We start from the raw sequence: 23,634 nt of genomic DNA, 5'->3' as shown, positions 1-23,634 counted from the left end.
CCCCCCCTTAATTAGCCCCCCGCCCCCAAATTCCCCTTAGGACCCCCATAATTAAGACCCCCCCCATAATTATCCCCCTCCCCCAAATCCCCTTTAGCCCCCCCCCATCATTAAGACCCCCCCCATCATTAAAAGACCCCCCCTTAATTAGTCCCCCCCCCCAATCCCCTTTAGGACCCCCCCCATAATTAAGACCCCCCCATCATTAAAACACCCCCCCTTAATTAGCCCCCCCCCAAATCCCCCTTAGTACCCCCATAATTAAGATCCCCCCTATAATTAAACCGCCTCCCCCCATAATTATACCTCTAGGACCCCCCCATAATTAAGACCCCCCCCCATAATTAACCCCCCTCCCCCAAATCCTTTTTAGCCCCCCCCCCGTAATTAAGACCCCCCCATAATTATCCCTCTAGGACCCCCCTATAATTAAGACCCCCCCATAATTAACCCTCCCCCCATAATTAACCCCCCTCCCCCAAATCCCCTTTAGCCCCCCCCCATCATTAAGACCCCCCTCATCATTAAAAGACCCCCCCTTAATTAGCCCCCCCCCCCAAAAACCAGCTTAGGACCCCAATAATTAAGACTCCCCCCCATTAAAAGACCCCCCCCATAATTAAACCCCCTCCCCCAAATCCCCTTTAGCCCCCCCATAATTAAGACCCCCCCCCATAATCAAGACCCCCCCCCCATAATTAACCCCCCTCCCCCAAATCCCCTTCAGGCCCCCCCATAATTAAGACCCCCCCCCATAATTAACCCCCCCCCATAATTATCCCCCTCCCCTAAATCCCCTTTAGCCCCCCCCCATCATTAAGCCCCCCCCCATCATTAAAACACTCCCCCCAATAATTACCCACCCCCCCCCCCCAAAATAAAACACAACACATTTTTGGGGGGGGGGGCGTTGGAGGGGGGGGGGGGGGGCATTGCTTTATTCCAACCCCCCCCCCTTTTTTTTTTTTTTTTGGGGGGGGGGGAGGGGAGAAATTAAAGGGGGGGGGGGGCACAACAACAAGGACCTCATCGCCCCCCCCCACCCCCCCCACCCCCTGCGCCCCCCCCTCCTTGCCCCCCCCCGTCTGGAGCTCCGGACATCATGAGGAAGAGGACGATGGGGATGATGTACATCCACTGGGGGGGGGGGAATAAAAAAAAATTAGGGGGGGGGCACCCCAAAAATGAGGGACCCCCCCCCCTCATTAACAAGGGGGGGGGGAGTTTAGGGGGGGGGAAATGGGGGCATCCTGGGGGGGTGAAGGGGATAAAATGGGGGGGTCCTGGGGGGGGGGGTTTGATGGGATTTGGGGGGGGGCAGGAAAGGTTTGGGGGGGGAATGGATTTGGGGGGGGTCTTTTGGGGGGTCCTGGGGGGGGCACTGTGATTTTGGGGGGCCTTTGGGGGGGGCAGAAGGGTCTGGGGGGGTCCTGGGGGGGAGTTGGGGGGGGCAGAGGGGATAAAGGGGGGGGTCCTGGGGGGGGGCAGGAAAGGTTTGGGGGGTGTTAAAGGATTTGGGGGGGGGTCTCTGGGGGGGCCTGGGGGGGGCAGTGGGATTTGGGGGGGTCTGGGGGGGGCAGGAAATGTTTGGGGGGGGGAATGGATTTGGGGGGGGTCTTTGGGGGGTCCTGGGGGGGGCAGTGGGATTTGGAAGGGTCTGGGGGGGGCAGGAAAGGTTTGGGGGGGGGAATGGATTTGGGGGGTGTCTTTGGGGGGGCCTGGGGGGGGCAGAAGGGTTTGGGGGGTCGTGGGGGGGGGATTGGGGGGGGCAGAGGGGATAAAGGGGGGTCTTGGGGGGGGCAATGGGATTTGGGGGGTCTTGGGGGCGGGCAGGAAAGGTTTGGGGGGGGTAACGGATTTGGGGGGGGTCTTTGGGGGGTCTTGGGGGGGGCACTGGGATTTTGGGGGGGCTTTGGGGGGGGACAATGGGATTTGGGGGGGTCTTGGGGGGGGCAGGAAAGGTTTGGGGGGGGTTAAAGGATTTGAGGGGGGTCTTTGGGGGGTCCTGGGGGGGGCAGTGGGATTTGGGGGGGTCTGGGGGGGGGCAGGAAATGTTTGGGGGGGGAATGGATTTGGGGGGGGGTCTTTGGGGGGTCCTGGGGGGGGCAGTGGGATTTGGAAGGGTCTGGGGGGGGCAGGAAAGGTTTGGGGGGGGGGAATGGATTTGGGGGGTGTCTTTGGGGGGGCCTGGGGGGGGCAGAAGGGTTTGGGGGGTCGTGGGGGGGGGAAATGGGGGGGGCAGAGGGGATAAAGGGGGAGTCCTGGGGGGGGCAATGGGATTTGGGGGGGTCTGGGGGGGGCAAAAGGGTTTGGGGGGCTCGTGGGGGGGCGCTGGGGGTGGCAGGAAAAGGTTTGGGGGGGGTTAAAGGATTTGGGGGGGGGTCTCTAAGGGGGCTTGGGGGGGGGCAGTGGGATTTGGGGGGGTCTGGGGGGGGGGCAGGAAATGTTTGGGGGGGGTAATGGACTTGGGGGGGGGTCTTTGGGGGGTCCTGGGGGGGAGCAGAAGGGTTTGGGGGGGTCGGGGGGGGGGGATATGGGGAGGGAAGAGGGGATAAAGGGGGGGTCCTGGGGGGGGCAGTGGGATTTGGGGGGTCTGGGGGGGGGCAGGAAAGGTTTGGGGGGGGGGAATTGTTTTGGGGGGGGTCTTTGGGGGGCCCTGGGGGGGCACTGGGATTTTGGGGGGTCTGGGGGGGGCAGAAGGGTTTGGGGGGGTCGTGGGGGGGGGAAATGGGGGGGGAAGAGGGGATAAAGGAGGGGGTCCTGGGGGGGGGGCAGTGGGATTTGGGGGGGGTCTTGGGGGGCGCTGGGGGGGGGCAGGAAATGGTTTGGGGGGGGTTAAAGGATTTAGGGGGGGTCTTTGGGGGGGACCTGGGGGGGGCACTGGGATTTTGGGGGTGTTTTGGGGGGGCATTGGGATTTGGGGGGGTCTGGGGGGGGCAGGAAATGTTTGGGGGGGTTAAAGGATTTGGGGGGGGTCTTTGGGGGGTCCTGGGGGGGGCAGTGGGATTTGGGGGGGTCTGGGGGGGGGCAGGAAAGGTTTGGGGGGGGGGGAATGGATTTGGGGGGGGTCTTTGGGGGGGCCTGGGGGGGGGGCAGAAGGGTTTGGGGGGGTCGTGGGGGGGGGATTGGGGGGAGAGAGGGGATAAAGGGGGGGGTCCTGGTGGGGGGGCAGTGGGATTTGGGGGGGTCTGGGAGGGGGCAGGAAAGGTTTGGAGGGGGGGTAATGGATTTGGGGGGGGTCTTTGGGGGGTCCTGGGGGGGGGCAGAAGGGTTTGGGGGGGTCGTGGGGGGGGGATATGGGGGGCGAAGAGGGGATAAAGGGGGGGGTACTGGGGGGGGCAGTGGGATTTGGGGGGGTCTGGGGGGGGCAGGAAAGGTTTGGAGGGGGGGTAATGGATTTGGGGGGGGTCTTTGGGGGGTCCTGGGGGGAGCAGAAGGGTTTGGGGGGGTCGTGGGGGGGGGATATGGGGGGGGAAGAGGGGATAAAGGGGGGGTCCTGGGGGGGGCAATGGGATTTGGGGGGGTCTGGGGGGGGCAGTGGGATTTGGGGGGGGTCTTGGGGGGCGCTGGGGGGGGGCAGGAAATGGTTTGGGGGGGGTTAAAGGATTTGGGGGGGGGTCTTTGGGGGGTCCTGGGGGGGGGGCAGTGGGATTTGGAAGGGTCTGGGGGGGGGCAGGAAAGGTTTGGGGGGGGGGAATGGATTTGGGGGGGGGTCTTTGGGGGGTCTTGGGGGGGAGCAGAAGGGTTTGGGGGGGTCGTGGGGGGGGGAAATGGGGGGGGCAGAGGGGATAAAGGGGGGGTCCTGGGGGGGGCAGTGGGATTTGGGGGGGTCTGGGGGGGGCAGGAAATGTTTGGGGGGGGGAATGGATTTGGGGGGGGTCTTTGGGGGGGTCCTGGGGGGGCAGTGGGATTTTGGGGGGGCTTTGGGGGGGGGCAGGAAAGGTTTGGGGGGGGTTAAAGGATTTGGGGGGGTTCCTGGGGGGTCCTGGGGGGGCAGGAAAGGTTTGGGGGGAGTAATGGATTTGGGGGGGGTCTTTGGGGGGTCCTGGGGGGGGGCAGGAAAAGGTTTGGGGGGGGTTAAAGGATTTGGGGGGGGGGTCTTTGGGGGGTCCTGGGGGGGAGTTGGGGGGGGATAATGGGGGTCCTGGGGGGGGGCAATGGGATTTGGGGGGGTCTGGGGGGGGCAGGAAAGGTTTGGGGGGGGGAATGGATTTGGGGGGGGGGGGGTCTTTGGGGGGTCCTGGTGGGAGCAGAAGGGTTTGGGGGGGTCGTGGGGGGGGGAAATGGGGGGGGCAGAGGGGATAAAGGGGGGTCTTGGGGGGGGCAGTGGGATTTGGGGGGGTCTTTTGGGGGTCCTGGGGGGGGCAGGAAAGGTTTGGGGGGGGGAAATGGATTTTGGGGGGGGTCTTTGGTGGACCCTGGGGGGGGCAGTGGGATTCTGGGGGGTCTGGGGGAGACACAAGGGTTTGGGGGGGTCGTGGCGGGGGGAAATGGGGGGGGCAGAGAGGATAAAGTGGGGTCCTGGGGGGGGGCAGTGGGAATTGGGGGGGTCTTGGGGGGGAGTAGGAAAGGTTTGGGGGGGGGGAATGGATTTGGGGGGGGTCTTTGGGGGGGTCCTGGGGGGAGCACTGGGATTTTGGGGGGGTTTTGGGGGGGCAGAGGGAATTGGGGGGGTCTTGGGGGGGGGCAGGAAAGGTTTGGGGGGGGTTAAAGGATTTGGGGGGGGGTCTCTAAGGGGGCTTGGGGGGGGGCAGTGGGATTTGGGGGGGTCTTGGGCGGGCCGGAAAGGTTTGGGGGGGGGGGAATGGATTTGGGGGGGGTCTTTGGGGGGTCCTGGGGGGGGCACTGGGATTTTGGAAGGGCTTTGGGGGGGCATTGGGATTTAGGGGGGGTCTTGGGGGGGCAGGAAAGGTTTGGGGGGGGGGAATGGATTTGGGGGGGGTCTTTGGGGGTCCTGGGGGGGGCAGTGGGATTTGGGGGGGTCTGGGGGGGGGCAGGAAAGGTTTGGGGGGGGGGAATGGATTTGGGGGGGGTCTTTGGGGGGTCCTGGGGGGGAGCAGTGGGATTTGGGGGGGTCCTGGGGGGGGGCAGAAAATGTTTGGGGTGGTAATGGATTTGGGGGGGGTCTTTGGGGGGTCTTGGGGGGGGCGGTGGGTTTTGGGGTGAATCGGGGGGGATTTGGGGGGGTTTTATGGGGTTTTTGGGGTTTGTGGGGGTCCTGGGGGGGGGTGGGGGGGTGGGGGGGTGAACTGGGGGGGATTTTGGAGGGGGGGGTTTGAGGGGGGGGGTTGTAGGGGGGCTTAGGGGTTAATTGGGGTCCTGGGGGGGGGGGGCGGTGGGTTTTGGGGTGAATTGGGGGGGATTTGGGGGGGTTTTATGGGGTTTTTGGGGTTTGAGGGGGTCCTGGGGGGGGGTGGGGGGGGGTTGGGGTGAACTGGGGGGGGATTTTGGGGAGGGGTTTGAGGGGGGGGGGCTGGTAGGGGGGCTTAGGGTTTTCTTGATGTCCTGGGGGGGGGGGGGGGCGGTGGGTTTTGGGGTGAATTGGGGGGGATTTGGGGGGGTTTTATGGGGTTTTTGGGGTTTGGGGGGATCCTGGGGGGGGTGGGTGGTGGGTTTTGGGGTGAATTGGGGGGGATTTTGGGGGTTTTTAAGGGGTTTTTGGGGTTCGTGGGGGTCCTGGGGGGGGGCGGTGAGTTTTGGGGTGAATTGTACGGGATTTTGGGGGGGGGGTTTTGAGGGGGGGGGGTGGTAGGGGAGCTTAGGGTTTTCTTGAGGTCCTGGGGGGGGGGGCGGTGGGTTTTGGGGTGAATTGGGGGGGATTTGGGGGAATTTTATGGGGTTTTTGGGGTTTGGGGGGATCCTGGGGGGGAGTTGGGGGGGTTTGGGGTGAATTGTAGGGGATTTGGGGGGGGATTTGAGGGGCGGGGATGGTAGGGGGGCTTAGGGTTTTCTTGGGGTCCTGGGGGGGGGGCGGTGGGTTTTGGGGTGAATTGGGGGGGATTTGGGGGGGTTTTATGGGGTTTTTGGGGTTCGTGGGGGTCCTGGGGGGGGGTGGGGGGGTTTTGGGGTGAACTGGGGGGGGATTTTGGGGGGGGGTCCGTACGTATTTGGCGAAGGAGCGCTGCTCCTTGGGGGGGGGGGGCGATGGGTTTTGGGGTGAATTGGGGGGGATTTGGGGGGGTTTTATGGGTTTTTTGGGGTTTGTGGGGGTCCTGGGAGGGAGTGGGGGGGGTTGGGGTGAACTGGGGGGGGATTTTGGGGGGGGGGTTTGAGGGGGGGGGTGGTAGGGGAGCTTAGGGTTTTCTTGAGGTCCTGGGGGGGGGGGGGCGGTGGGTTTTGGGGTGAATTGGGGGGGATTTGGGGGGGTTTTATGGGGTTTTTGGGGTTCGTGGGGGACCTGGAGGGGGGTGGGGGGGTTTTGGGGTGAACTGGGGGGGGATTTTGGGGGGGGGGTTTGAGGGGGGGGGGTGGTAGGGGGGCTTTGGGTTTTCTTGGCGTCCTGGGGGGGGGCGGTGGGTTTTGGGGTGAATTGGGGGGGATTTGGGGGGGTTTTATGGGGTTTTTGGGGTTTGGGGGGATCCTGGGGGGGGGTGGTGGGTTTTGGGGTGAATTTGGGGGATTTTGTGGGGGGGGGTTTGAGGGGGGGGGTTGTAGGGGGGCTTAGGGGTTAATTGGGGTCCTGGGGGGGGGGGGCAGTGGGTTTTGGGGTGAATTGGGGGGGATTTGGGGGGGTTTTATGGGGTTTTTGGGGTTTGGGGGGGTCCTGGGGGGGGGTGGGGGGTTTTGGGGTGAACTGGGGGGGGATTTTGGGGGGGGGTCCGTACGTATTTGGCGAAGAAGGAGCGCTGCTCCTGGGGGGGGGGGCGGTGGGTTTTGGGGTGAATTGGGGGGGATTTGGGGGGGTTTTATGGGGTTTTTGGGGTTTGAGGGGGTCCTGGGAGGGAGTGGGGGGGGTTGGGGTGAACTGGGGGGGGATTTTGGGGGGGGTCCGTACGTATTTGGCGAAGAAGGAGCGCTGCTCCTGGGGGGGGGGGGCGGTGGGTTTCGGGGTGAATTATGGGGGATTTCGGGGGGATTTAAGGGGTTTTTAGGGTTTGGGGGGATCCTGGGGGGGGGGGCGGTGGGTTTTGGGGTGAATTGTAGGGGATTTTGGGGGGGGGGTTTTGAGGGGGGGGGTGGTAGGGGAGCTTAGGGTTTTCTTGAGGTCCTGGGGGGGGGGGCGGTGGGTTTTGGGGTGAATTGGGGGGGATTTGGGGGAATTTTATGGGGTTTTTGGGGTTTGGGGGGATCCTGGGGGGGAGTTGGGGGGGTTTGGGGTGAATTGGGGGGGATTTTGGGGGTTTTTAAGGGGTTTTTGGGGTTCGTGGGGGTCCTGGGGGGGGGCGGTGAGTTTTGGGGTGAATTGTACGGGATTTTGGGGGGGGGGTTTTGAGGGGGGGGGTGGTAGGGGAGCTTAGGGTTTTCTTGAGGTCCTGGGGGGGGGGCGGTGGGTTTTGGGGTGAATTGGGGGGGATTTGGGGGAATTTTATGGGGTTTTTGGGGTTTGGGGGGATCCTGGGGGGGAGTTGGGGGGGTTTGGGGTGAATTGTAGGGGATTTGGGGGGGGGATTTGAGGGGCGGGGATGGTAGGGGGGCTTAGGGTTTTCTTGGGGTCCTGGGGGGGGGGCGGTGGGTTTTGGGGTGAATTGGGGGGGATTTGGGGGGGTTTTATGGGGTTTTTGTGGTTCGTGGGGGTCCTGGGGGGGGGTGGGGGGGTTTTGGGGTGAACTGGGGGGGGATTTTGGGGGGGGGTCCGTACGTATTTGGCGAAGAAGGAGCGCTGCTCCTTGGGGGGGGGGGGCGATGGGTTTTGGGGTGAATTGGGGGGGATTTGGGGGGGTTTTATGGGTTTTTTGGGGTTTGTGGGGGTCCTGGGAGGGAGTGGGGGGGGTTGGGGTGAACTGGGGGGGGATTTTGGGGGGGGGGTTTGAGGGGGGGGGTGGTAGGGGAGCTTAGGGTTTTCTTGAGGTCCTGGGGGGGGGGGGCGGTGGGTTTTGGGGTGAATTAGGGGGGATTTGGGGGGGTTTTATGGGGTTTTTGGGGTTCGTGGGGGACCTGGAGGGGGGTAGGGGGGTTTTGGGGTGAACTGGGGGGGGATTTTGGGGGGGGGGTTTGAGGGGGGGGGGTGGTAGGGGGGCTTTGGGTTTTCTTGGCGTCCTGGGGGGGGGCGGTGGGTTTTGGGGTGAATTAGGGGGGATTTGGGGGGGTTTTATGGGGTTTTTGGGGTTTGGGGGGATCCTGGGGGGGGGTGGTGGGTTTTGGGGTGAATTTGGGGGATTTTGTGGGGGGGGGTTTGAGGGGGGGGGTTGTAGGGGGGCTTAGGGGTTAATTGGGGTCCTGGGGGGGGGGGGCGGTGGGTTTTGGGGTGAATTGGGGGGGATTTGGGGGGGTTTTATGGGGTTTTTGGGGTTTGGAGGGGTCCTGGGGGGGGGTGGGGGGTTTTGGGGTGAACTGGGGGGGGATTTTGGGGGGGGGTCCGTACGTATTTGGCGAAGAAGGAGCACTGCTCCTGGGGGGGGGGGCGGTGGGTTTTGGGGTGAATTGGGGGGGATTTGGGGGGGTTTTATGGGGTTTTTGGGGTTTGAGGGGGTCCTGGGAGGGAGTGGGGGGGGTTGGGGTGAACTGGGGGGGGATTTTGGGGGGGGGTCCGTACGTATTTGGCGAAGAAGGAGCGCTGCTCCGGGGGGGGGGGGCGGTGGGTTTCGGGGTGAATTATGGGGGATTTCGGGGGGATTTAAGGGGTTTTTAGGGTTTGGGGGGATCCTGGGTTGGGGGGCGGTGGGTTTTGGGTTGAATTGTAGGGGATTTTGGGGGGGGGATTTTGAGGGTGGGGTGGTAGGTGGGCTTTGGGTTTTCTTGAGGTCCTGGGGGTGGGGCGGTGGGTTTTGGGGTGAATTGGGGGGGATTTGGGGGGGTTTTATGGGGTTTGTGGGGTTTGGGGGGATGCTGGGGGGGGTGGGGGGGTTTTGGGGTGAATTGGGGGGGGATTTTGGGGGGGGGTCCGTACGTATTTGGCGAAGAAGGAGCGCTGCTCCTGGGGGGGGGGGGCGGTGGGTTTTGGGGTGAACTGGGGGGGATTTGGGGGGGGTTTATGGGGTTTTATGGGGTTTTATGGGGTTTTTGGGGTTTGGGGGGGTCCTGGGGGGGGGTGGGGGGGTTTTGGGGGTGAACTGGGGTGAAATTTTGGGGGGGGGGTTGGGGGGGGGGGTGGTAGGGGGGCTTAGGGTTTTCTTGAGGTCCTGGGGGGGGGGGGGCGGTGGGTTTTGGGGTGAATTGGGGGGGATTTGGGGGGGTTTTATGGGGTTTTTGTGGTTCGTGGGGGTCCTGGGGGGGGGTGGGGGGGTTTTGGGGTGAACTGGGGGGGGATTTTGGGGGGGGGTCCGTACGTATTTGGCGAAGAAGGAGCGCTGCTCCTGGGGGGGGGGGCTGTGGGTTTTGGGGTGAATTGGGGGGGATTTGGGGGGGTTTTATGGGGTTTTTGGGGTTCGTGGGGGTCCTGGGGGGGGGTGGTGGGTTTTGGGGTGAGCTGGGGGGGGATTTTGGGGGGGGGGGGTTTGAGGGGGGGGGGTGGTAGGGGGGCTTTGGGTTTTCTTGAGGTCCTGGGGGTGGGGCGGTGGGTTTTGGGGTGAATTGGGGGGGATTTTGGGGGGTTTTATGGGGTTTTTGGGGTTCGTGGGGGTCCTGGGGGGGGGTGGGGGGGTTTTGGGGTGAACTGGGGGGGGATTTTGGGGGGAGGTCCGTACGTATTTGGCGAAGAAGGAGCGCTGCTCCTGGGGGGTCCTGGCGCGCTGCGCCTGCTCCTGTTCCAGGTGCCGGATGAACGCCGCCGTCTCGGGGCTTTTGGGGTTTGGGGGGGGGGGGGGGGAAATGGGGGTGAAGACCCCCCCCAAAGTGACCCCAAATTCAGAAGGGGTCCCATAGGGACGAGGCTGTGACACCCCCCCCCCCCTAGGATCCTCATGGTGCCCTGTGACCCTATAGAAGCCCTATAGGATTCCAATAGGGCTCCTTGTTCCTATAGAATCCCTATAGGATCCTCACGGTGCCCTGTGACCCTATAGAAGCCCTATAGGATTCCAATAGGGCTCCTTGTTCCTATAGAATCCCTATAGGATCCTCATGGTGCCCTGTGACCCTATAGAAGCCCTATAGGATCTTCACAGTGTTCCAGTTCCTGTAGAGCCCCTATAGGATCCTCTGAGTGCCCTGTGACCCTATAGAATCCCTATAGGATTCCAATCGGGCTCCTTGTTCCTATAGAATCCCTATAGGATCCTCTGAATGCCCTGTGACCCTATAGAAGCCCTATAGGATCTTCACAGTGTTCCAGTTCCTATAGAATCCCTATAGGATCCTCATGGTGTCCTGTGACCCTATAGAAGCCCTATAGGATTCCAATAGGGCTCCTTGTTCCTACAGAACCCCTATAGGATCCTCATGGTGCCCTGTGACCCTATAGAAGCCCTATAGGATCTCCACAGTGTTCCAGTTCCTATAGAATCCCTATAGGATCCTCTGAGTGCTCTGTGACCCTATAGAAGCCCTATAGGATTCCAATCGGGCTCCTTGTTCCTATAGAATCCCTATAGGATCCTCATGGTGCCCTGTGACCCTATAGAAGCCCTATAGGATTCCAATAGGGCTCCTTGTTCCTATAGAATCCCTATAGGATCCTCTGAATGCCCTGTGACCCTATAGAAGCCCTATAGGATCTTCACAGTGTTCCAGTTCCTATAGAACCCCTATAGGATCCTCATGGTGCCCTGTGACCCTATAGAAGCCCTATAGGATCTTCACAGTGTTCCAGTTCCTGTAGAACCCCTATAGGATCCTCTGAGTGCCCTGTGACCCTATAGAAGCCCTATAGGATCTTCACAGTGTTCCAGTTCCTATAGAACCCCTATAGGATCCTCTGAGTGCTCTGTGACCCTATAGAAGCCCTATAGGATCTTCACAGTGTTCCAGTTCCTATAGAACCCCTATAGGATCCTCTGAGTGCCCTGTGACCCTATAGAATCCCTATAGGATTCCAATCGGGCTCCTTGTTCCTATAGAATCCCTATAGGATCCTCTGAATGCCCTGTGACCCTATAGAAGCCCTATAGGATCTTCACAGTGTTCCAGTTCCTGTAGAACCCCTATAGGATCCTCTGAGTGCTCTCTGACCCTATAGAAGCCCTATAGGATCTCCACAGTGTTCCAGTTCCTATAGAACCCCTATAGGATCTTCACAGTGTTCCAGTTCCTGTAGAGCCCCTATAAGATCCTCTGAGTGCCCTGTGACCCTATAGAATCCCTATAGGATTCCAATAGGACTCCTTGTTCCTATACAACCCCAATAGGATCTTCATAGTGCCTCCTTGTCCCTATAGAAACCCCATAACATTCCAATAGCGCCTCTTGTCCCTATAGAAGCCCTATAGGATTCCAATAGGACCCCTTGACCCCATAGAATCCCTATAGGATCCTCATAGTGACTCCTTGTCCCTACAAAATCCCTATAGGAGCCTCGTAGTTTTCTTGTCCCTACAGAAACTCTATAGGATCCTCATAGTGCACCCATAGCGACCCCATTGCTTCCAATGCCCCCATTGCCCCCATTGCCCCATTGCCCCCATTGCCTCCAATGCCCCCATTGCCCCCATTGCCCCCATTCCCCCATTCCCCCCATTGCCCCCATTCCCCCCATTCCCCCATTGCCCCCAATGCCCCCATTTCCCCCATTGCCCCAATTCCCCCCATTCCCCCCATTGCCCCCATTGCCTCCAATGCCCCCATTGCCCCCAATGCCCCCATTGCCCCCACTGCCCCGATTGCCCTTCATTGACCCCAATGCCCCCATTGCCCCCAATGCCCCCATTGCCCCCACTGCCCCGATTGCCCTTCATTGACCCCAATGCCCCCATTGCCCCCAAAGCCCCCATTCCCCCCATTCCCCCCAAAGCCCCCATTGACCCCAATGCCCCCATTGCCCCCAATGCCCCCATTCCCCCCATTCCCCCATTGCCCCCATTCCCCCCACTCCCCCCAAAGCCCCCATTGCCCCCATTCCCCCCATTGCCCCCATTCCCCCCATTCCCCCAATTTCCCCCAATGCCCCCATTCCCCCCGAAGCCCCCATTGCCCCCATTCACCCCATTCCCCCCATTGCCCCCCTTCCCTCCATCCCCCCCAACCCCCCCATTCCCCCCGAAGCCCCCATTGCCCCCATTGCCCCCATTCCCCCCAATGTCCCCATTCCTCCCCTTCCGCCCATTGCCCCCATTTCCCCCATTCCCCCCATTTCCCGCATTGCCCTCAATTGCCCCCATTCTTCCCAATTCCTCCATTGCCCCCATTCCCCCCAAAGTCCCAAATGTCCCCCTTGACCCCATTACCTCCATTGCCCCCATTCCCCCCAATGCCCCCATTCCCCCCATTCCCCCCACTCCCCCCAAAGCCCCATTGACCCCAATGCCCCCAATGCCCCCATTCCTCCTATTGAGCCAATGCCCCCATTAGCCCCAATGGCCCCATTGCCCCCATTGCCCCCATTTCCCCCATTGCCCCCATTCCCCCAATGGCCCCATCTCCCCCATTCACCCCATTTCCCCCATTGCCCTTCATTGACCCCATTGTCCCCATAGTCCTCATTGCCCCCAATGCCCCCATTGGCCCCATTCCCCCCACTCCCCGCAAAGCCCCCATTGACCCCAATGCCCCCAATGCCCCCATTCCTCCTATTGACCCCACTGCCCCCATTGCCCCCAATGTCCCCATTGCCCCCATTCCCCCCATTCCCCCCACTCCCCGCAAAGCCCCCATTGACTCCAATGCCCCCAATGCCCCCATTCCTCCTATTGACCCCACTGCCCCCATTGCCCCCATTGCCCCCAATGTCCCCATTGCCCCCATTCCCCCCAATGCCCCCACTCCCCCCAAAGCCCCCATTGACCCCATTGCCCCCAATGCCCCCATTGCCCCCATCCCCCCCATTTTCCCCATTCCCCCCAATGCCCCCATTCCCCAAATTGCCCCCATTGCCCCCATTGCTTCCAAAGCCCCCATCCCCCCCATTGCCCCCATTGCCCCCATTCCCCCCAATGCCCCCATTCCCCCCATCCCCCCCATTGCCCACAATGCCCCAATTCCCCCCATTGCCCCCATTCCCCCCACTCCCCCCAAAGCCCCCATTGCCCCCATTCCCCCCATTCCCCCCAATGCCCCCATTCCCCCCAATGCCCCCATTGCCCCCATTGCCCCCAATGCCCCCATTGCCCCCAATGCCCCCATTCCCCCCATTCCCCCCAATGCCCCCATTCCCCCATTGCCCCCCATTCCCCCCATTCCCCCTATTGCCCCCAATGCCCCAATTCCCCCCATTGCCCGCAATGCCCCCATTCCCCCCATTCCCCCCAATGTCCCCATTGCCCCCAATGCCCCCATTGGCCCCATTGCCCCCATTGCCCCCATTCCCCCCACTCCCCCCAAAGCCCCCATTGACCCCAATGCCCCCAATGCCCCCATTCCCCCCATTGCCCCCAAAGCCCCCAATGCCCCCATTCCCCCCATTGCCCCCAAAGCCCCCAATGCCCCCATTCCCCTTATTCCCCCCATTGCCCCCATTGCCCCCAAAGCCCCCATTGCCCCCATTCCCCCCACTCCCCCCAAAGCCCCCATTCCCCCCATTCCCCCCAAAGCCCCCATTCCCCCCATTCCCCCCATTCCCCCCATTCCCCCCAATGCCCCCAATGCCCCCACTCCCCCCCCCCCCCCCAGCAGCCCCCGTCCCGCACTCACACGGCGGCAGGCAGCGGGTGGCGCAGCGTGACGCTGCTGTTGAAGCTGTGCAGCTCGCTGTCCCCGACGTGGCGGCCGTGACAATTCCCTGGCAAGGCCACCACCCCCACGGCCACCACGTTCCCAGCCACGTCCAGCTGCAGGGTCAGCTGGTCCGACAGCCCCGACTCCAGCAGGGAGCACTGTTGTGGGGTGGAGGGGGGGGAATGGGGGGGGGGGGGAGGTAAAGGGAGGGGGGTTGGAGATATTGGGGGTACTGGGGGTGTGGGGGGCGATGGGGGGAATGGGGGGAATGGGGGGAATGGGGGCAATGGGGGGAATGGGGGCATTGGGGGAAAGGGGGCGAATGGAGGGAATGGGGAGAATGGGGGCAATGAGAGCAATGGGGGCAATGGGGGAAATAGGGGGAATGGGGGCATTGGGGGCAATTTGGGGAATGGGGGGAATGGGGAGAATGGGGGCAATGGGGGAAATGGGGGCAATGAGGGAATGGGGAGAATGGGGGGAATGGGGAGAATGGGGAGAATGGGGAGAATGGGGACATTGGGGGAAAGGGGGGGAATGGAGGGAATGGGGAGAATGGGGGCAATGAGAGCAATGGGGGCAATGGGGGAAATAGGGGGAATGGGGGCATTGGGGGCAATTTGGGGAATGGGGGGAATGGGGAGAATGGGGGCAATGGGGGAAATGGGGGCAATGAGGGAATGGGGAGAATGGGGGGAATGGGGAGAATGGGGAGAATGGGGACATTGGGGGAAAGGGGGGGAATGGAGGGAATGGGGAGAATGGGGGCAATGAGAGCAATGGGGGCAATGGGGGAAATGGGGGCAATGGGGGCAATGGGGGCAATGGGGGCAATGAGGGAATGGGGAGAATGGGGGCAATGGGGGCAATGGGGTAAATGGGGAACATGGGGGCATTGGGGGCAATTCGGGGAACGGGGGGAATGAGGAGAATGGGGGCAATGGGGGCATTGGGGGCATTGGGGGAAATGGGGTGAATGAGGGCATTGGGGGCAATGCGGGAAATGGGGGCAATGGGGGAATGGGGGGAATGGGGTCAATGGGGGAATTGGGGACATTGGGGGTATTGGGGATGTGGGGAGTGTTGGGGTGAATGGGGGAATTGGGGGCAATGGGGGCAATGGGGGCAATGGGGACAATGGGGGCAATGGGGGCATTGGGGGCATTGGGGGCAATGGGGACATTGGAGGCAATGGGGAAATAGGGTGAATGGGGGCACTGGGGGAATGGGGAGAATGGGGGCAATGGGGGAAATGGGGGAAATGGGGGCTTTGGAGGCACTGGGTGGAATGGGGGCAATGGGAGCAGTGGGGGCAATGGGGGCATTGGGGGCATTGGGGGCAATGGGGGAAATAGGGTGAATGGGGGCATTGGGGGCAATGGGGGATATGGGGGCCTTGGGGGCAATGGCGGGAATGGGGGCATTGGGGGAAAGGGGGGCAATGGGGGAAATGAGGGCAATGGGGGCAATGGGGGAAATGGGGGGAATGGGGGCAATGGGGGCAACGGGAGCATTGGGGGCAATGGGGGCAATGGGGGCAATGGGGGCATTGGGGGTATTGGGGATGTGGGGGGCGTTGGGGTGAATGGGGGAAATGGGGGCAATGGGGGAATGGGGGGAATGGGGGCCTTGGGGGCATTGGGGACTTGGCGTCATTGGGGAGTTGGGGACATGGCGACATGGGGGTCAATGGGGACATGGGGTCAATGGGGTCAATGGGGACATGGGGTCAGTGGGACATGGGGTCAATGGGGTCAATGGGGTCAATGGGGTCAATGGGGTCAATGGGGTCAATGGGGACAGGGGGACATGGGGACAGCTGGTGGCACTGACCGCCCTGACGAAGGACGACACGAAGCCGGCACCGCTGGGCACCCGGATCCGGTACAGCCCGTCCTGCGCCGACAGCGCCTGCGGCCCCATAAGGATGGCCCCATTACGGCCCCATTACGGCCCCATAACGGCCCCATAAGGACGGCCCCATTACGGCCCCATAACGGCCCCATAACGGCCCCATAACGGCCCCATAGCAGCCCCATAACGGCCCCATAAGGACGGCCCCATTACGGCCCCATTACGGCCCCATAACGGCCCCATAGCAGCCCCATAACGGCCCCATAAGGACGGCCCCATTACGGCCCCATAACGGCCCCATAGCAGCCCCATAACGGCCCCATAAGGACGGCCCCATTACGGCCCCATAACGGCCCCATAACGGCCCCATAGCAGCCCCATAACGGCCCCATAAGGACGGCCCCATTACGGCCCCATTACAGCCCCATAACGGCCCCATAGCAGCCCCATAACGGCCCCATAAGGACGGCCCCATTACGGCCCCATAACAGCCCCATAGCAGCCCCATAACGGCCCCATAAGGACGGCCCCATTACGGCCCCATTACGGCCCCATAACGGCCCCATAGCAGCCCCATAACGGCCCCATAAGGACGGCCCCATTACGGCCCCATAACGGCCCCATAGCAGCCCCATAACGGCCCCATAAGGACGGCCCCATTACGGCCCCATAACGGCCCCATAACGGCCCCATAGCAGCCCCATAACGGCCCCATAAGGACGGCCCCATTACGGCCCCATTACGGCCCCATAACGGCCCCATAACGGCCCCATAGCAGCCCCATAACGGCCCCATTACGGCCCCATAGCAGCCCCATAACGGCCCCATAAGGACGGCCCCATTACGGCCCCATAACGGCCCCATAACGGCCCCATAGCAGCCCCATAACGGCCCCATAAGGACGGCCCCATTACGGCCCCATAACGGCCCCATAGCAGCCCCATAACGGCCCCATAAGGACGGCCCCATAAGGACGGCCCCATAACGGCCCCATAACGGCCCCATAGCAGCCCCATAACGGCCCCATAAGGACGGCCCCATTACGGCCCCATAACGGCCCCATAACGGCCCCATAACGGCCCCATAGCAGCCCCATAAGGACAGACCCATAAGGACGGCCCCATTACGGCCCCATTATGGCCCCATAACGGCCCCATAAGGACGGCCCCATTATGGCCCCATAACAGCCCCATAAGGATGGCCCCATAATGGTCCCATAAGGGCAGACCCATAAGAATGACCCCGTAACAGCCCCATAAGGACAGCCCCATAACGGCCCCATAAGGGCAGCCCTATAAGGATGGCCCCATAACAGCCCCATAAGGACAGACCCATAAGGACGGCCCCAGACAGACCCATAAGAACAGCCCTATAAGGACGACCCCATAAAGGCCCCATAAGGACGGCCCCATAAGGATGACTCCATAACAGCCCCATAAGGACGGTCCAATAAGGACGGCCCCATAACGGCCCCAAAAGGACAGACCCATAAGGACGGCACCATAAGGATGGCCCTATAAGCACGGCCCCATATGGATGGCCCCATAATGGCCCCATAAGGGCGGCCCCATAAGAATGACCCCATAACAGCCCCATAAGAACGGCCCCATAAGGACAGCCCCATAATGACGGCCCCATAACAGCCCCATAAGGACAGACCCATAAGGACAGCCCCATAAGGAAGGCCCCATAATGGCCCCATAAGGACGGCCCCATAAGGATGACCCCATAACAGCCCCACAAGGACAGACCTATAATGGCCCCATAAGGACGGCCCCATAAGGACAGCCCCCTTAGGAAGGCCCCATAAGGATGGCCCCATAATGGCCCCATAATGACGGCCCCATAAGGATGGCCCCATATGGACGGCCCCATAATGACGGCCCCATAAGGATGGCCCCATATGGACGGCCCCATTGCCCCCAAAGACCCCAATGTTCCCATTGCCCCCATTGTCCCCAATTCCTCCCATTGCCCCCAAATTCCCTCCATTCCCTCCCATTCCCCCCATTGCCCCCAAAGCCCCCATTGCCCCCATTGCCCCCATCCCCCCCATTGCCCCCATTGCCCCCATTCCCTCCATAGCCCCCAATGCCCCCAATGCCCCAATTCCCCCCCATTGCCCCCATTGCCCCCAATGCCCTCATTGACCCCATTACCCCCATTGCCCCCATTACCCCCCGTTCCCCCCAATGCCCCCAATTCCCTCCATTGCCTCCAATACCCCAATTCCCCCCCATTACCCCCATTACCCCCCATGCCCCCCATTGCCCCCAATGCCCCAATTGACCCCATTTCCCCCATTGCCCCAATGCCCCCAATGCCCCAATTCCCCTCTATTCCCCCCATTCCCCCCATTGCCCCCATTGCCCCCAAAGCCCCCATTCCCCCCAATGGCCCCAAAGCCCCCATTGCCCCCATCCCCCCCCGCTGCCCCCATTACACCCAAAGCCCCCAATGCCCCCAATTCCCTCCATTGTCCCCAATGTCCCAATTCTCTCCCATTCCCCCCATTGCCCCCAGTGCCCCCAATGCCCCCATTCCCCCCAATGCCCCCAATTCCCCCCCATTCCCCCCAATGCCCCCAAAGCCCCCAATGCCCCCAATTCCCTCCATTGCCCCCATTACCCCCATTCCCTCCATTGCCCCCAATGCCCCAATTCCCCCCATTCCCCCCATTGCCCCCATTGACCCCATCACCCCCACTGCCCCCATAGCTCCCAATGCCCCCATTGCCCCCAAAGCCCCCAAAGCCCCCATCCCCCCCATTTCTCCCCATTACCCCCATTGATCCCATTACCGCCATTCCCTCCATTGACCCCATTACCCCCATTGCCCCCATTACCCCCCGTTCCCCCCAATGCCCCCAATTCCCCCCATTGCCTCCAATACCCCAATTCCCCCCCATTACCCCCATTACCCCCCATGCCCCCCATTGCCCCCAATGCCCCAATTGACCCCATTTCCCCCATTGCCCCAATGCCCCCAATGCCCCAATTCCCCTCCATTCCCCCCATTGCCCCCATTGACCGCATTGCCCCCATTGCCCCCATTACTCCCCATTCCCCCATTGCCCCCAATTCCCTCCATTGCCCCCAATGCCCAAATTCCCCCCCATTGTCCCCAATGCCCCCAATGCCCCCATTGCCCCCATTCCCCCCAAAGCCCCCATTCCCCCCATTGCCCCCAATTCCCTCCATTGCCCCCAATACCCCCAGTGCCCCAATTCACCCCATTCCCCCCATCCCCCCCATTCCCCCCATTGCCCCCATTACCCCCATTCCCTCCATTGCCCCCAATGCCCCAATTCCCCCCATTCCCCCCATTGCCCCCATTGATCCCATTACCGCCATTCCCTCCATTGACCCCAATGCCCCCATTGCCCCCATTACCCCCCATTCCCCCCAATGCCCCCAATTCCCTCCATTGCCCCCAATGCCGCAATTCCCCCCCATTGCCCCCATTGCCCTCATTGACCCCATTACCCCCCATTGCCCCCATTACCCCCCATTGCCCCCATTACCCCCATTCCCTCCATTGCCCCCAATGCCCCAATTCCCCCCCATTGCCCCCAATGCTCCCATTGACCCCATTACCCCCATTGACCCCATTCCCCCCAATGCCCCCAATTCCCCCCATTGCCCCCAAAGCCCCCAATGCCCCCAATTCCCTCAATTGCCCCCAATGTCCCAATCCCCCCCCATTCCCCCCAATGCCCCCATTGCCCCCATCCCCCCCCGCTGCCCCCATTACACCCAAAGCCCCCAATGCCCCCAATTCCCTCCATTGTCCCCAATGTCCCAATCCCCCCCCATTCCCCCCATTGCCCCCAATGCCCCCATTCCCCCCAATGCCCCCCCATTCCCCCCATTGCCCCCAAAGCCCCCAATGCCCCCAATTCCCCCCATTGCCCCCAATACCCCCAATGCCCCAATTCACCCCATTCCCCCCATCCCCCCTATTCCCCCCATTGCCCCCATTACCCCCATTCCCTCCATTGCCCCCAATGCCCCAATTCCCCCCCATTGCCCCCATTGCCCCCAATGCCCCCTTTGACCCCATTACCCCCAGTGCCCCCATTCCCCCCAATGCCCCCAATTCCCCCCATTGCCCCCAAAGCCCCCAATGCCCCCAATTCCCACAATTGCCCCCAATGTCCCAATCCCCCCCCATTCCCCCCATTACCCCCAGTGACCCCATTCCCCCCAATGCCCCCAATTCCCCCCATTCCCCCCAATGCCCCCAATGCCCCCAATTCCCTCAATTGCCCCCAATGTCCCAATCCCCCCCCATTCCCCCCATTGCCCCCAATGCCCCCATTACCCCCATTACCCCCAGTGCCCCCAAAGCCCCCATTGCCCCCATCCCCCCCCGCTGCCCCCATTACCCCCAAAGCCCCCAATGCCCCCAATTCCCTCCATTGTCCCCAATGTCCCAATTCTCTCCCATTCCCCCCATTCCCCCCATTGCCCCCAATGCCCCCATTCCCCCCAATGCCCCCCCATTCCCCCCATTGCCCCCAAAGCCCCCAATGCCCCCAATTCCCTCCATTGCCCCCAATACCCCCAGTGCCCCAATTCACCCCATTCCCCCCATCCCCCCCATCCCCCCCATTCCCCCCATTGCCCCCATTACCCCCATTCCCTCCATTGCCCCCAATGCCCCAATTCCCCCCATTCCCCCCAATGCCCCAATGCCCCCAATTCCCACAATTGCCCCCAATGTCCCAATCCCCCCCCATTCCCCCCATTGCCCCCATTGCCCCCATTCCCCCCATTGCCCCCAATGCCCCCATTACCCCCATTACCCCCAGTGCCCCCAAAGCCCCCATAGCCCCCATCGCCCCCCCGCTGCCCCCCTTACCCTCAGCTGGCTGCGCTGCAGGTCACTCAGTGCCACCTGCGTCACGCTGACGTCCCCCCCCCCGCTCCAGGTGACGACGCCGCGTTTGTGGAACCGCACGGGGTCACCTGGGGGGGGGGGGGGGGGGAGACATGACAGAAATGGTGTCACACGCACACGTACGGTGTGACACACGGCACACGCGGTGTCACACCGCTGTCCCTCACCCGCATCGAAGGAGTGCTCCAGTGTCACCGTCAGCGTGCAGCTCTCGGCGTCACGGCTGTCACCGGGCTGTGGGGGCAGCGTGGGGGGCATTGTGGGCAATGGGGGCACTGGGGGGCAGTGGGGGGAATGGGGGGAATAGGGGGAATGGGGGCATTGGGGGGAATGGGGGCAATGGGGGGAATGGGGGCAATGGGGGGCAATGGGGGGAATGGGGGCATTGAGGGGAATGGGGGCAATGGGGGCAATGGGGGCATTGGGGACAATGGGGGGGAATGGGGAAAATGGGGGCAATGGGGGCATGGGGGGCAGTGGGGACATTGGGGGCATTGGGGACATTGGGGCCAATGGGGGGAATGGGGGCATTGGGGTCAATGGGGGCATTGGGGGCAATGGAGAGAATGGGGGGAATGGGGGCAGTGGGGGCAATGGGGGCAATGGGGGCATTGGGGACAATGGGGGGGAATGGGGAAAATGGGGGCAATGGGGGCATGGGGGGCAGTGGGGACATTGGGGCCAATGGGGGGAATGGGGGCATTGGGGGCATTGGGGTCAATGGGGGCAATGGGGGCATTGGGGGCATTGGGGACATTGGGGCCAATGGGGGGAATGGGGGCACTGGGGGCATTGGGGTCAATGGGGGCAATGGGGGCATTGGGGGCATTGGGGACATTGGGGCCAATGGGGGGAATGGGGGCATTGGGGTCAATGGGGGCATTGGGGGCAATGGAGAGAATGGGGGGAATGGGGGGAATGGGGGCAGTGGGGGCAATGGGGGCAATGGGGGCATTGGGGGCATTGGGGGCAATGGGGGCAATGGGGGCATTGGGGGCATTGGGGGCAATGGCGGGATTGGCGGCAATGGGGGCAATGGGGGCAATGGGGCATTGGGGGCAATGGGGGGCAATGCGGACGCTGGGGGCAATGGGGACAATGGGGGGTATGGCAGCAATGCGGGCATTGGGGGCAATGGGGGCATTGGGGACAATGGGGGCAATGGGGGCATTGGGGCATTGGGGGCAATGGGGGCATTGGGGGTAGCGTCCGTCTGTCCCTACGGTCCCGCATCTCCACGTCCCTCTGTCCCCATATCCCAATGTCCACCATTGTCCCCGATGTCCCATTCGTGCCCTTGTCCCAAATGACCCCATTGACCCCAATGCTCCCATTGCCACCAACGTCCCCAATGTCCCTATTCCCCCCCATTGTCCCCAATGCCCCCATTCCCTCAACTGACCCCAAATGCCCCCATTGATCCCAATGCCCCCATTGTCCCCAATACCCCATTCCCCCCATTGCCCCCAATGCCCAAATTCCCCTCATTGCCCCCAGTGCCCCCAATGCCCCCATTCCCCCAAATGCCCTCATTCCCCCCATTGGCCCCATTGCCTCCATTGCCCCCCAATGCCCCCATTGCCCCTATTTCCTCCCACTGCCCCCATTGTCCCTAATGCCCGCATTGCCCCCAATTTCCTCCATTGCCCCCAATGCCCCCAATGCCCCCATTGCCCCCAATGCCCCCATTGCCCCAAATGCCCTCATTCCCCCCATTGACCCCATTGCCTCCATTCCCCCATTGACCCCCAATGCCCCCATTGCCCCCAATGCCCCCAATGCCCCCATTAACCCAACTCCCCCCATTGCCCCCATTCACCCCCTTGTCCCAAATGCCCCCACTGCCCCCGTTTCCCCATTCCCCCCATTGCCCCCATTGCCCCCAATGGCCCCATTTCCCCTAATGCCCCCATTGCCCCCATTGCCCCCATTGCCCCAATGCCCCCATTGCCCCCATTACCTCCCATTGCCCCCATTCCCCCCATTCCCCCCAATTCCCTCCATTGCCCCCAATGCCCCCAATGCCCCCAATGCCCCCATTGCCCCCATTGTCCCCAATGTCCCCAATGCCCCCATTGCCCCCCAATGTCCCCATTGCCCCCAATGTCCCTAATGCCCCCATTGCCCCCATTGCCCCCCAATGTCCCCATTGCCCCCAATGTCCCCATTGCCCCCAATGTCCCTAATGCCCCCATTGCCCCCATTGCCCCCCAATGTCCCCATTGCCCCCAATGCCCCCATTGCCCCCAATGTCCATAGTGCCCCCATTTCCCCCAATGCCCCCATTCCCTCCAATGGCCTCATTGCCCCCATTTCCCCCATTGCCCCCAATGCCCCCAATTCCCTCCATTGCCCCCAATGCCCCCATTGCCCCCCAATGTCCCCATTCCCCCCATTGCCCCCATTGCCCCCATTGCCCCCAATGCCCCCATTGCCCCCAATGTCCATAATGCCCCCATTTCCCCCAATGCCCCCATTCCCTCCAATGCCCTCATTGCCCCCATTTCCCCCATTGCCCCCAATGCCCCCATTCCCCCAATCCCCCCCATTCCCCAAATCCCCCCTATTCACCCCCATTTCCCCCAATGCCCCCATTGCCCCCATTCACCCCAATACCCCCCCCCCCCAAGCATTGCCTCCCATTGCCCCCACCGTCCCCATATCCCCCCCTTGAACCCCCCTTGGCCCCGCCCCCCTCATGAATATTAATGCTCACCCGCAGGCCGAGCCCCCCCCGGCACGGCCCCGCCCCCCCCGCGGCCGCCGCCACCGCCGCCAGAAGCGCCGCCACCGCCAGCGCCGCCATCTTGGGGGCCGCGGGGCACCCTGGGAAAGGGGCGTGGCTACGGACCGGCCAATGGTAGGGCGGGAATCCGGGAAGCGGGGGCGGGACTAAACGGATTGCAGCGCTGCTATTGGGTGGTGAGCGCGTGTAAGGGGAGTGCTGAATTGCCATTGGTCGGTGGGCGGGATTAAAGGGCACACTGTGTTGCTATTGGTCTGGGGGAGGGGTCAATGGGAGTTGCTGCGTTGCCA

The 23,634-nt window shown here is 62.6% G+C and overlaps 1 protein-coding gene across 1 annotated transcript; it reads right to left on the bottom strand.

Moving 5' to 3' along the window:
- Positions 1 to 1,026: 1,026 nt before the first annotated feature.
- On the bottom strand, positions 1,027 to 23,423 carry EMC10 (ER membrane protein complex subunit 10). The gene is made up of 7 exons (XM_090127627.1): positions 23,315 to 23,423; positions 20,766 to 20,832; positions 20,560 to 20,666; positions 15,676 to 15,753; positions 13,819 to 14,000; positions 9,783 to 9,876; positions 1,027 to 1,137 (listed from the first exon to the last, which is right to left on the bottom strand). Exons 1-7 carry the CDS (start codon positions 23,402 to 23,404, stop codon positions 1,027 to 1,029), a joined length of 729 nt encoding a protein of 242 aa, XP_089983753.1. The 5' UTR covers positions 23,405 to 23,423.
- Positions 23,424 to 23,634: the final 211 nt, after the last annotated feature.

This window comes from Phasianus colchicus, chromosome 31 (assembly GCF_987193195.1).
Source record: "Phasianus colchicus chromosome 31, bPhaCol1.hap1.1, whole genome shotgun sequence".
Taxonomy (NCBI): Eukaryota; Metazoa; Chordata; class Aves; order Galliformes; family Phasianidae; genus Phasianus; species Phasianus colchicus.
The sequence above is the reverse complement of the archived record's forward strand: the minus strand, read 5'-3'. Positions and strand labels throughout refer to the sequence as shown.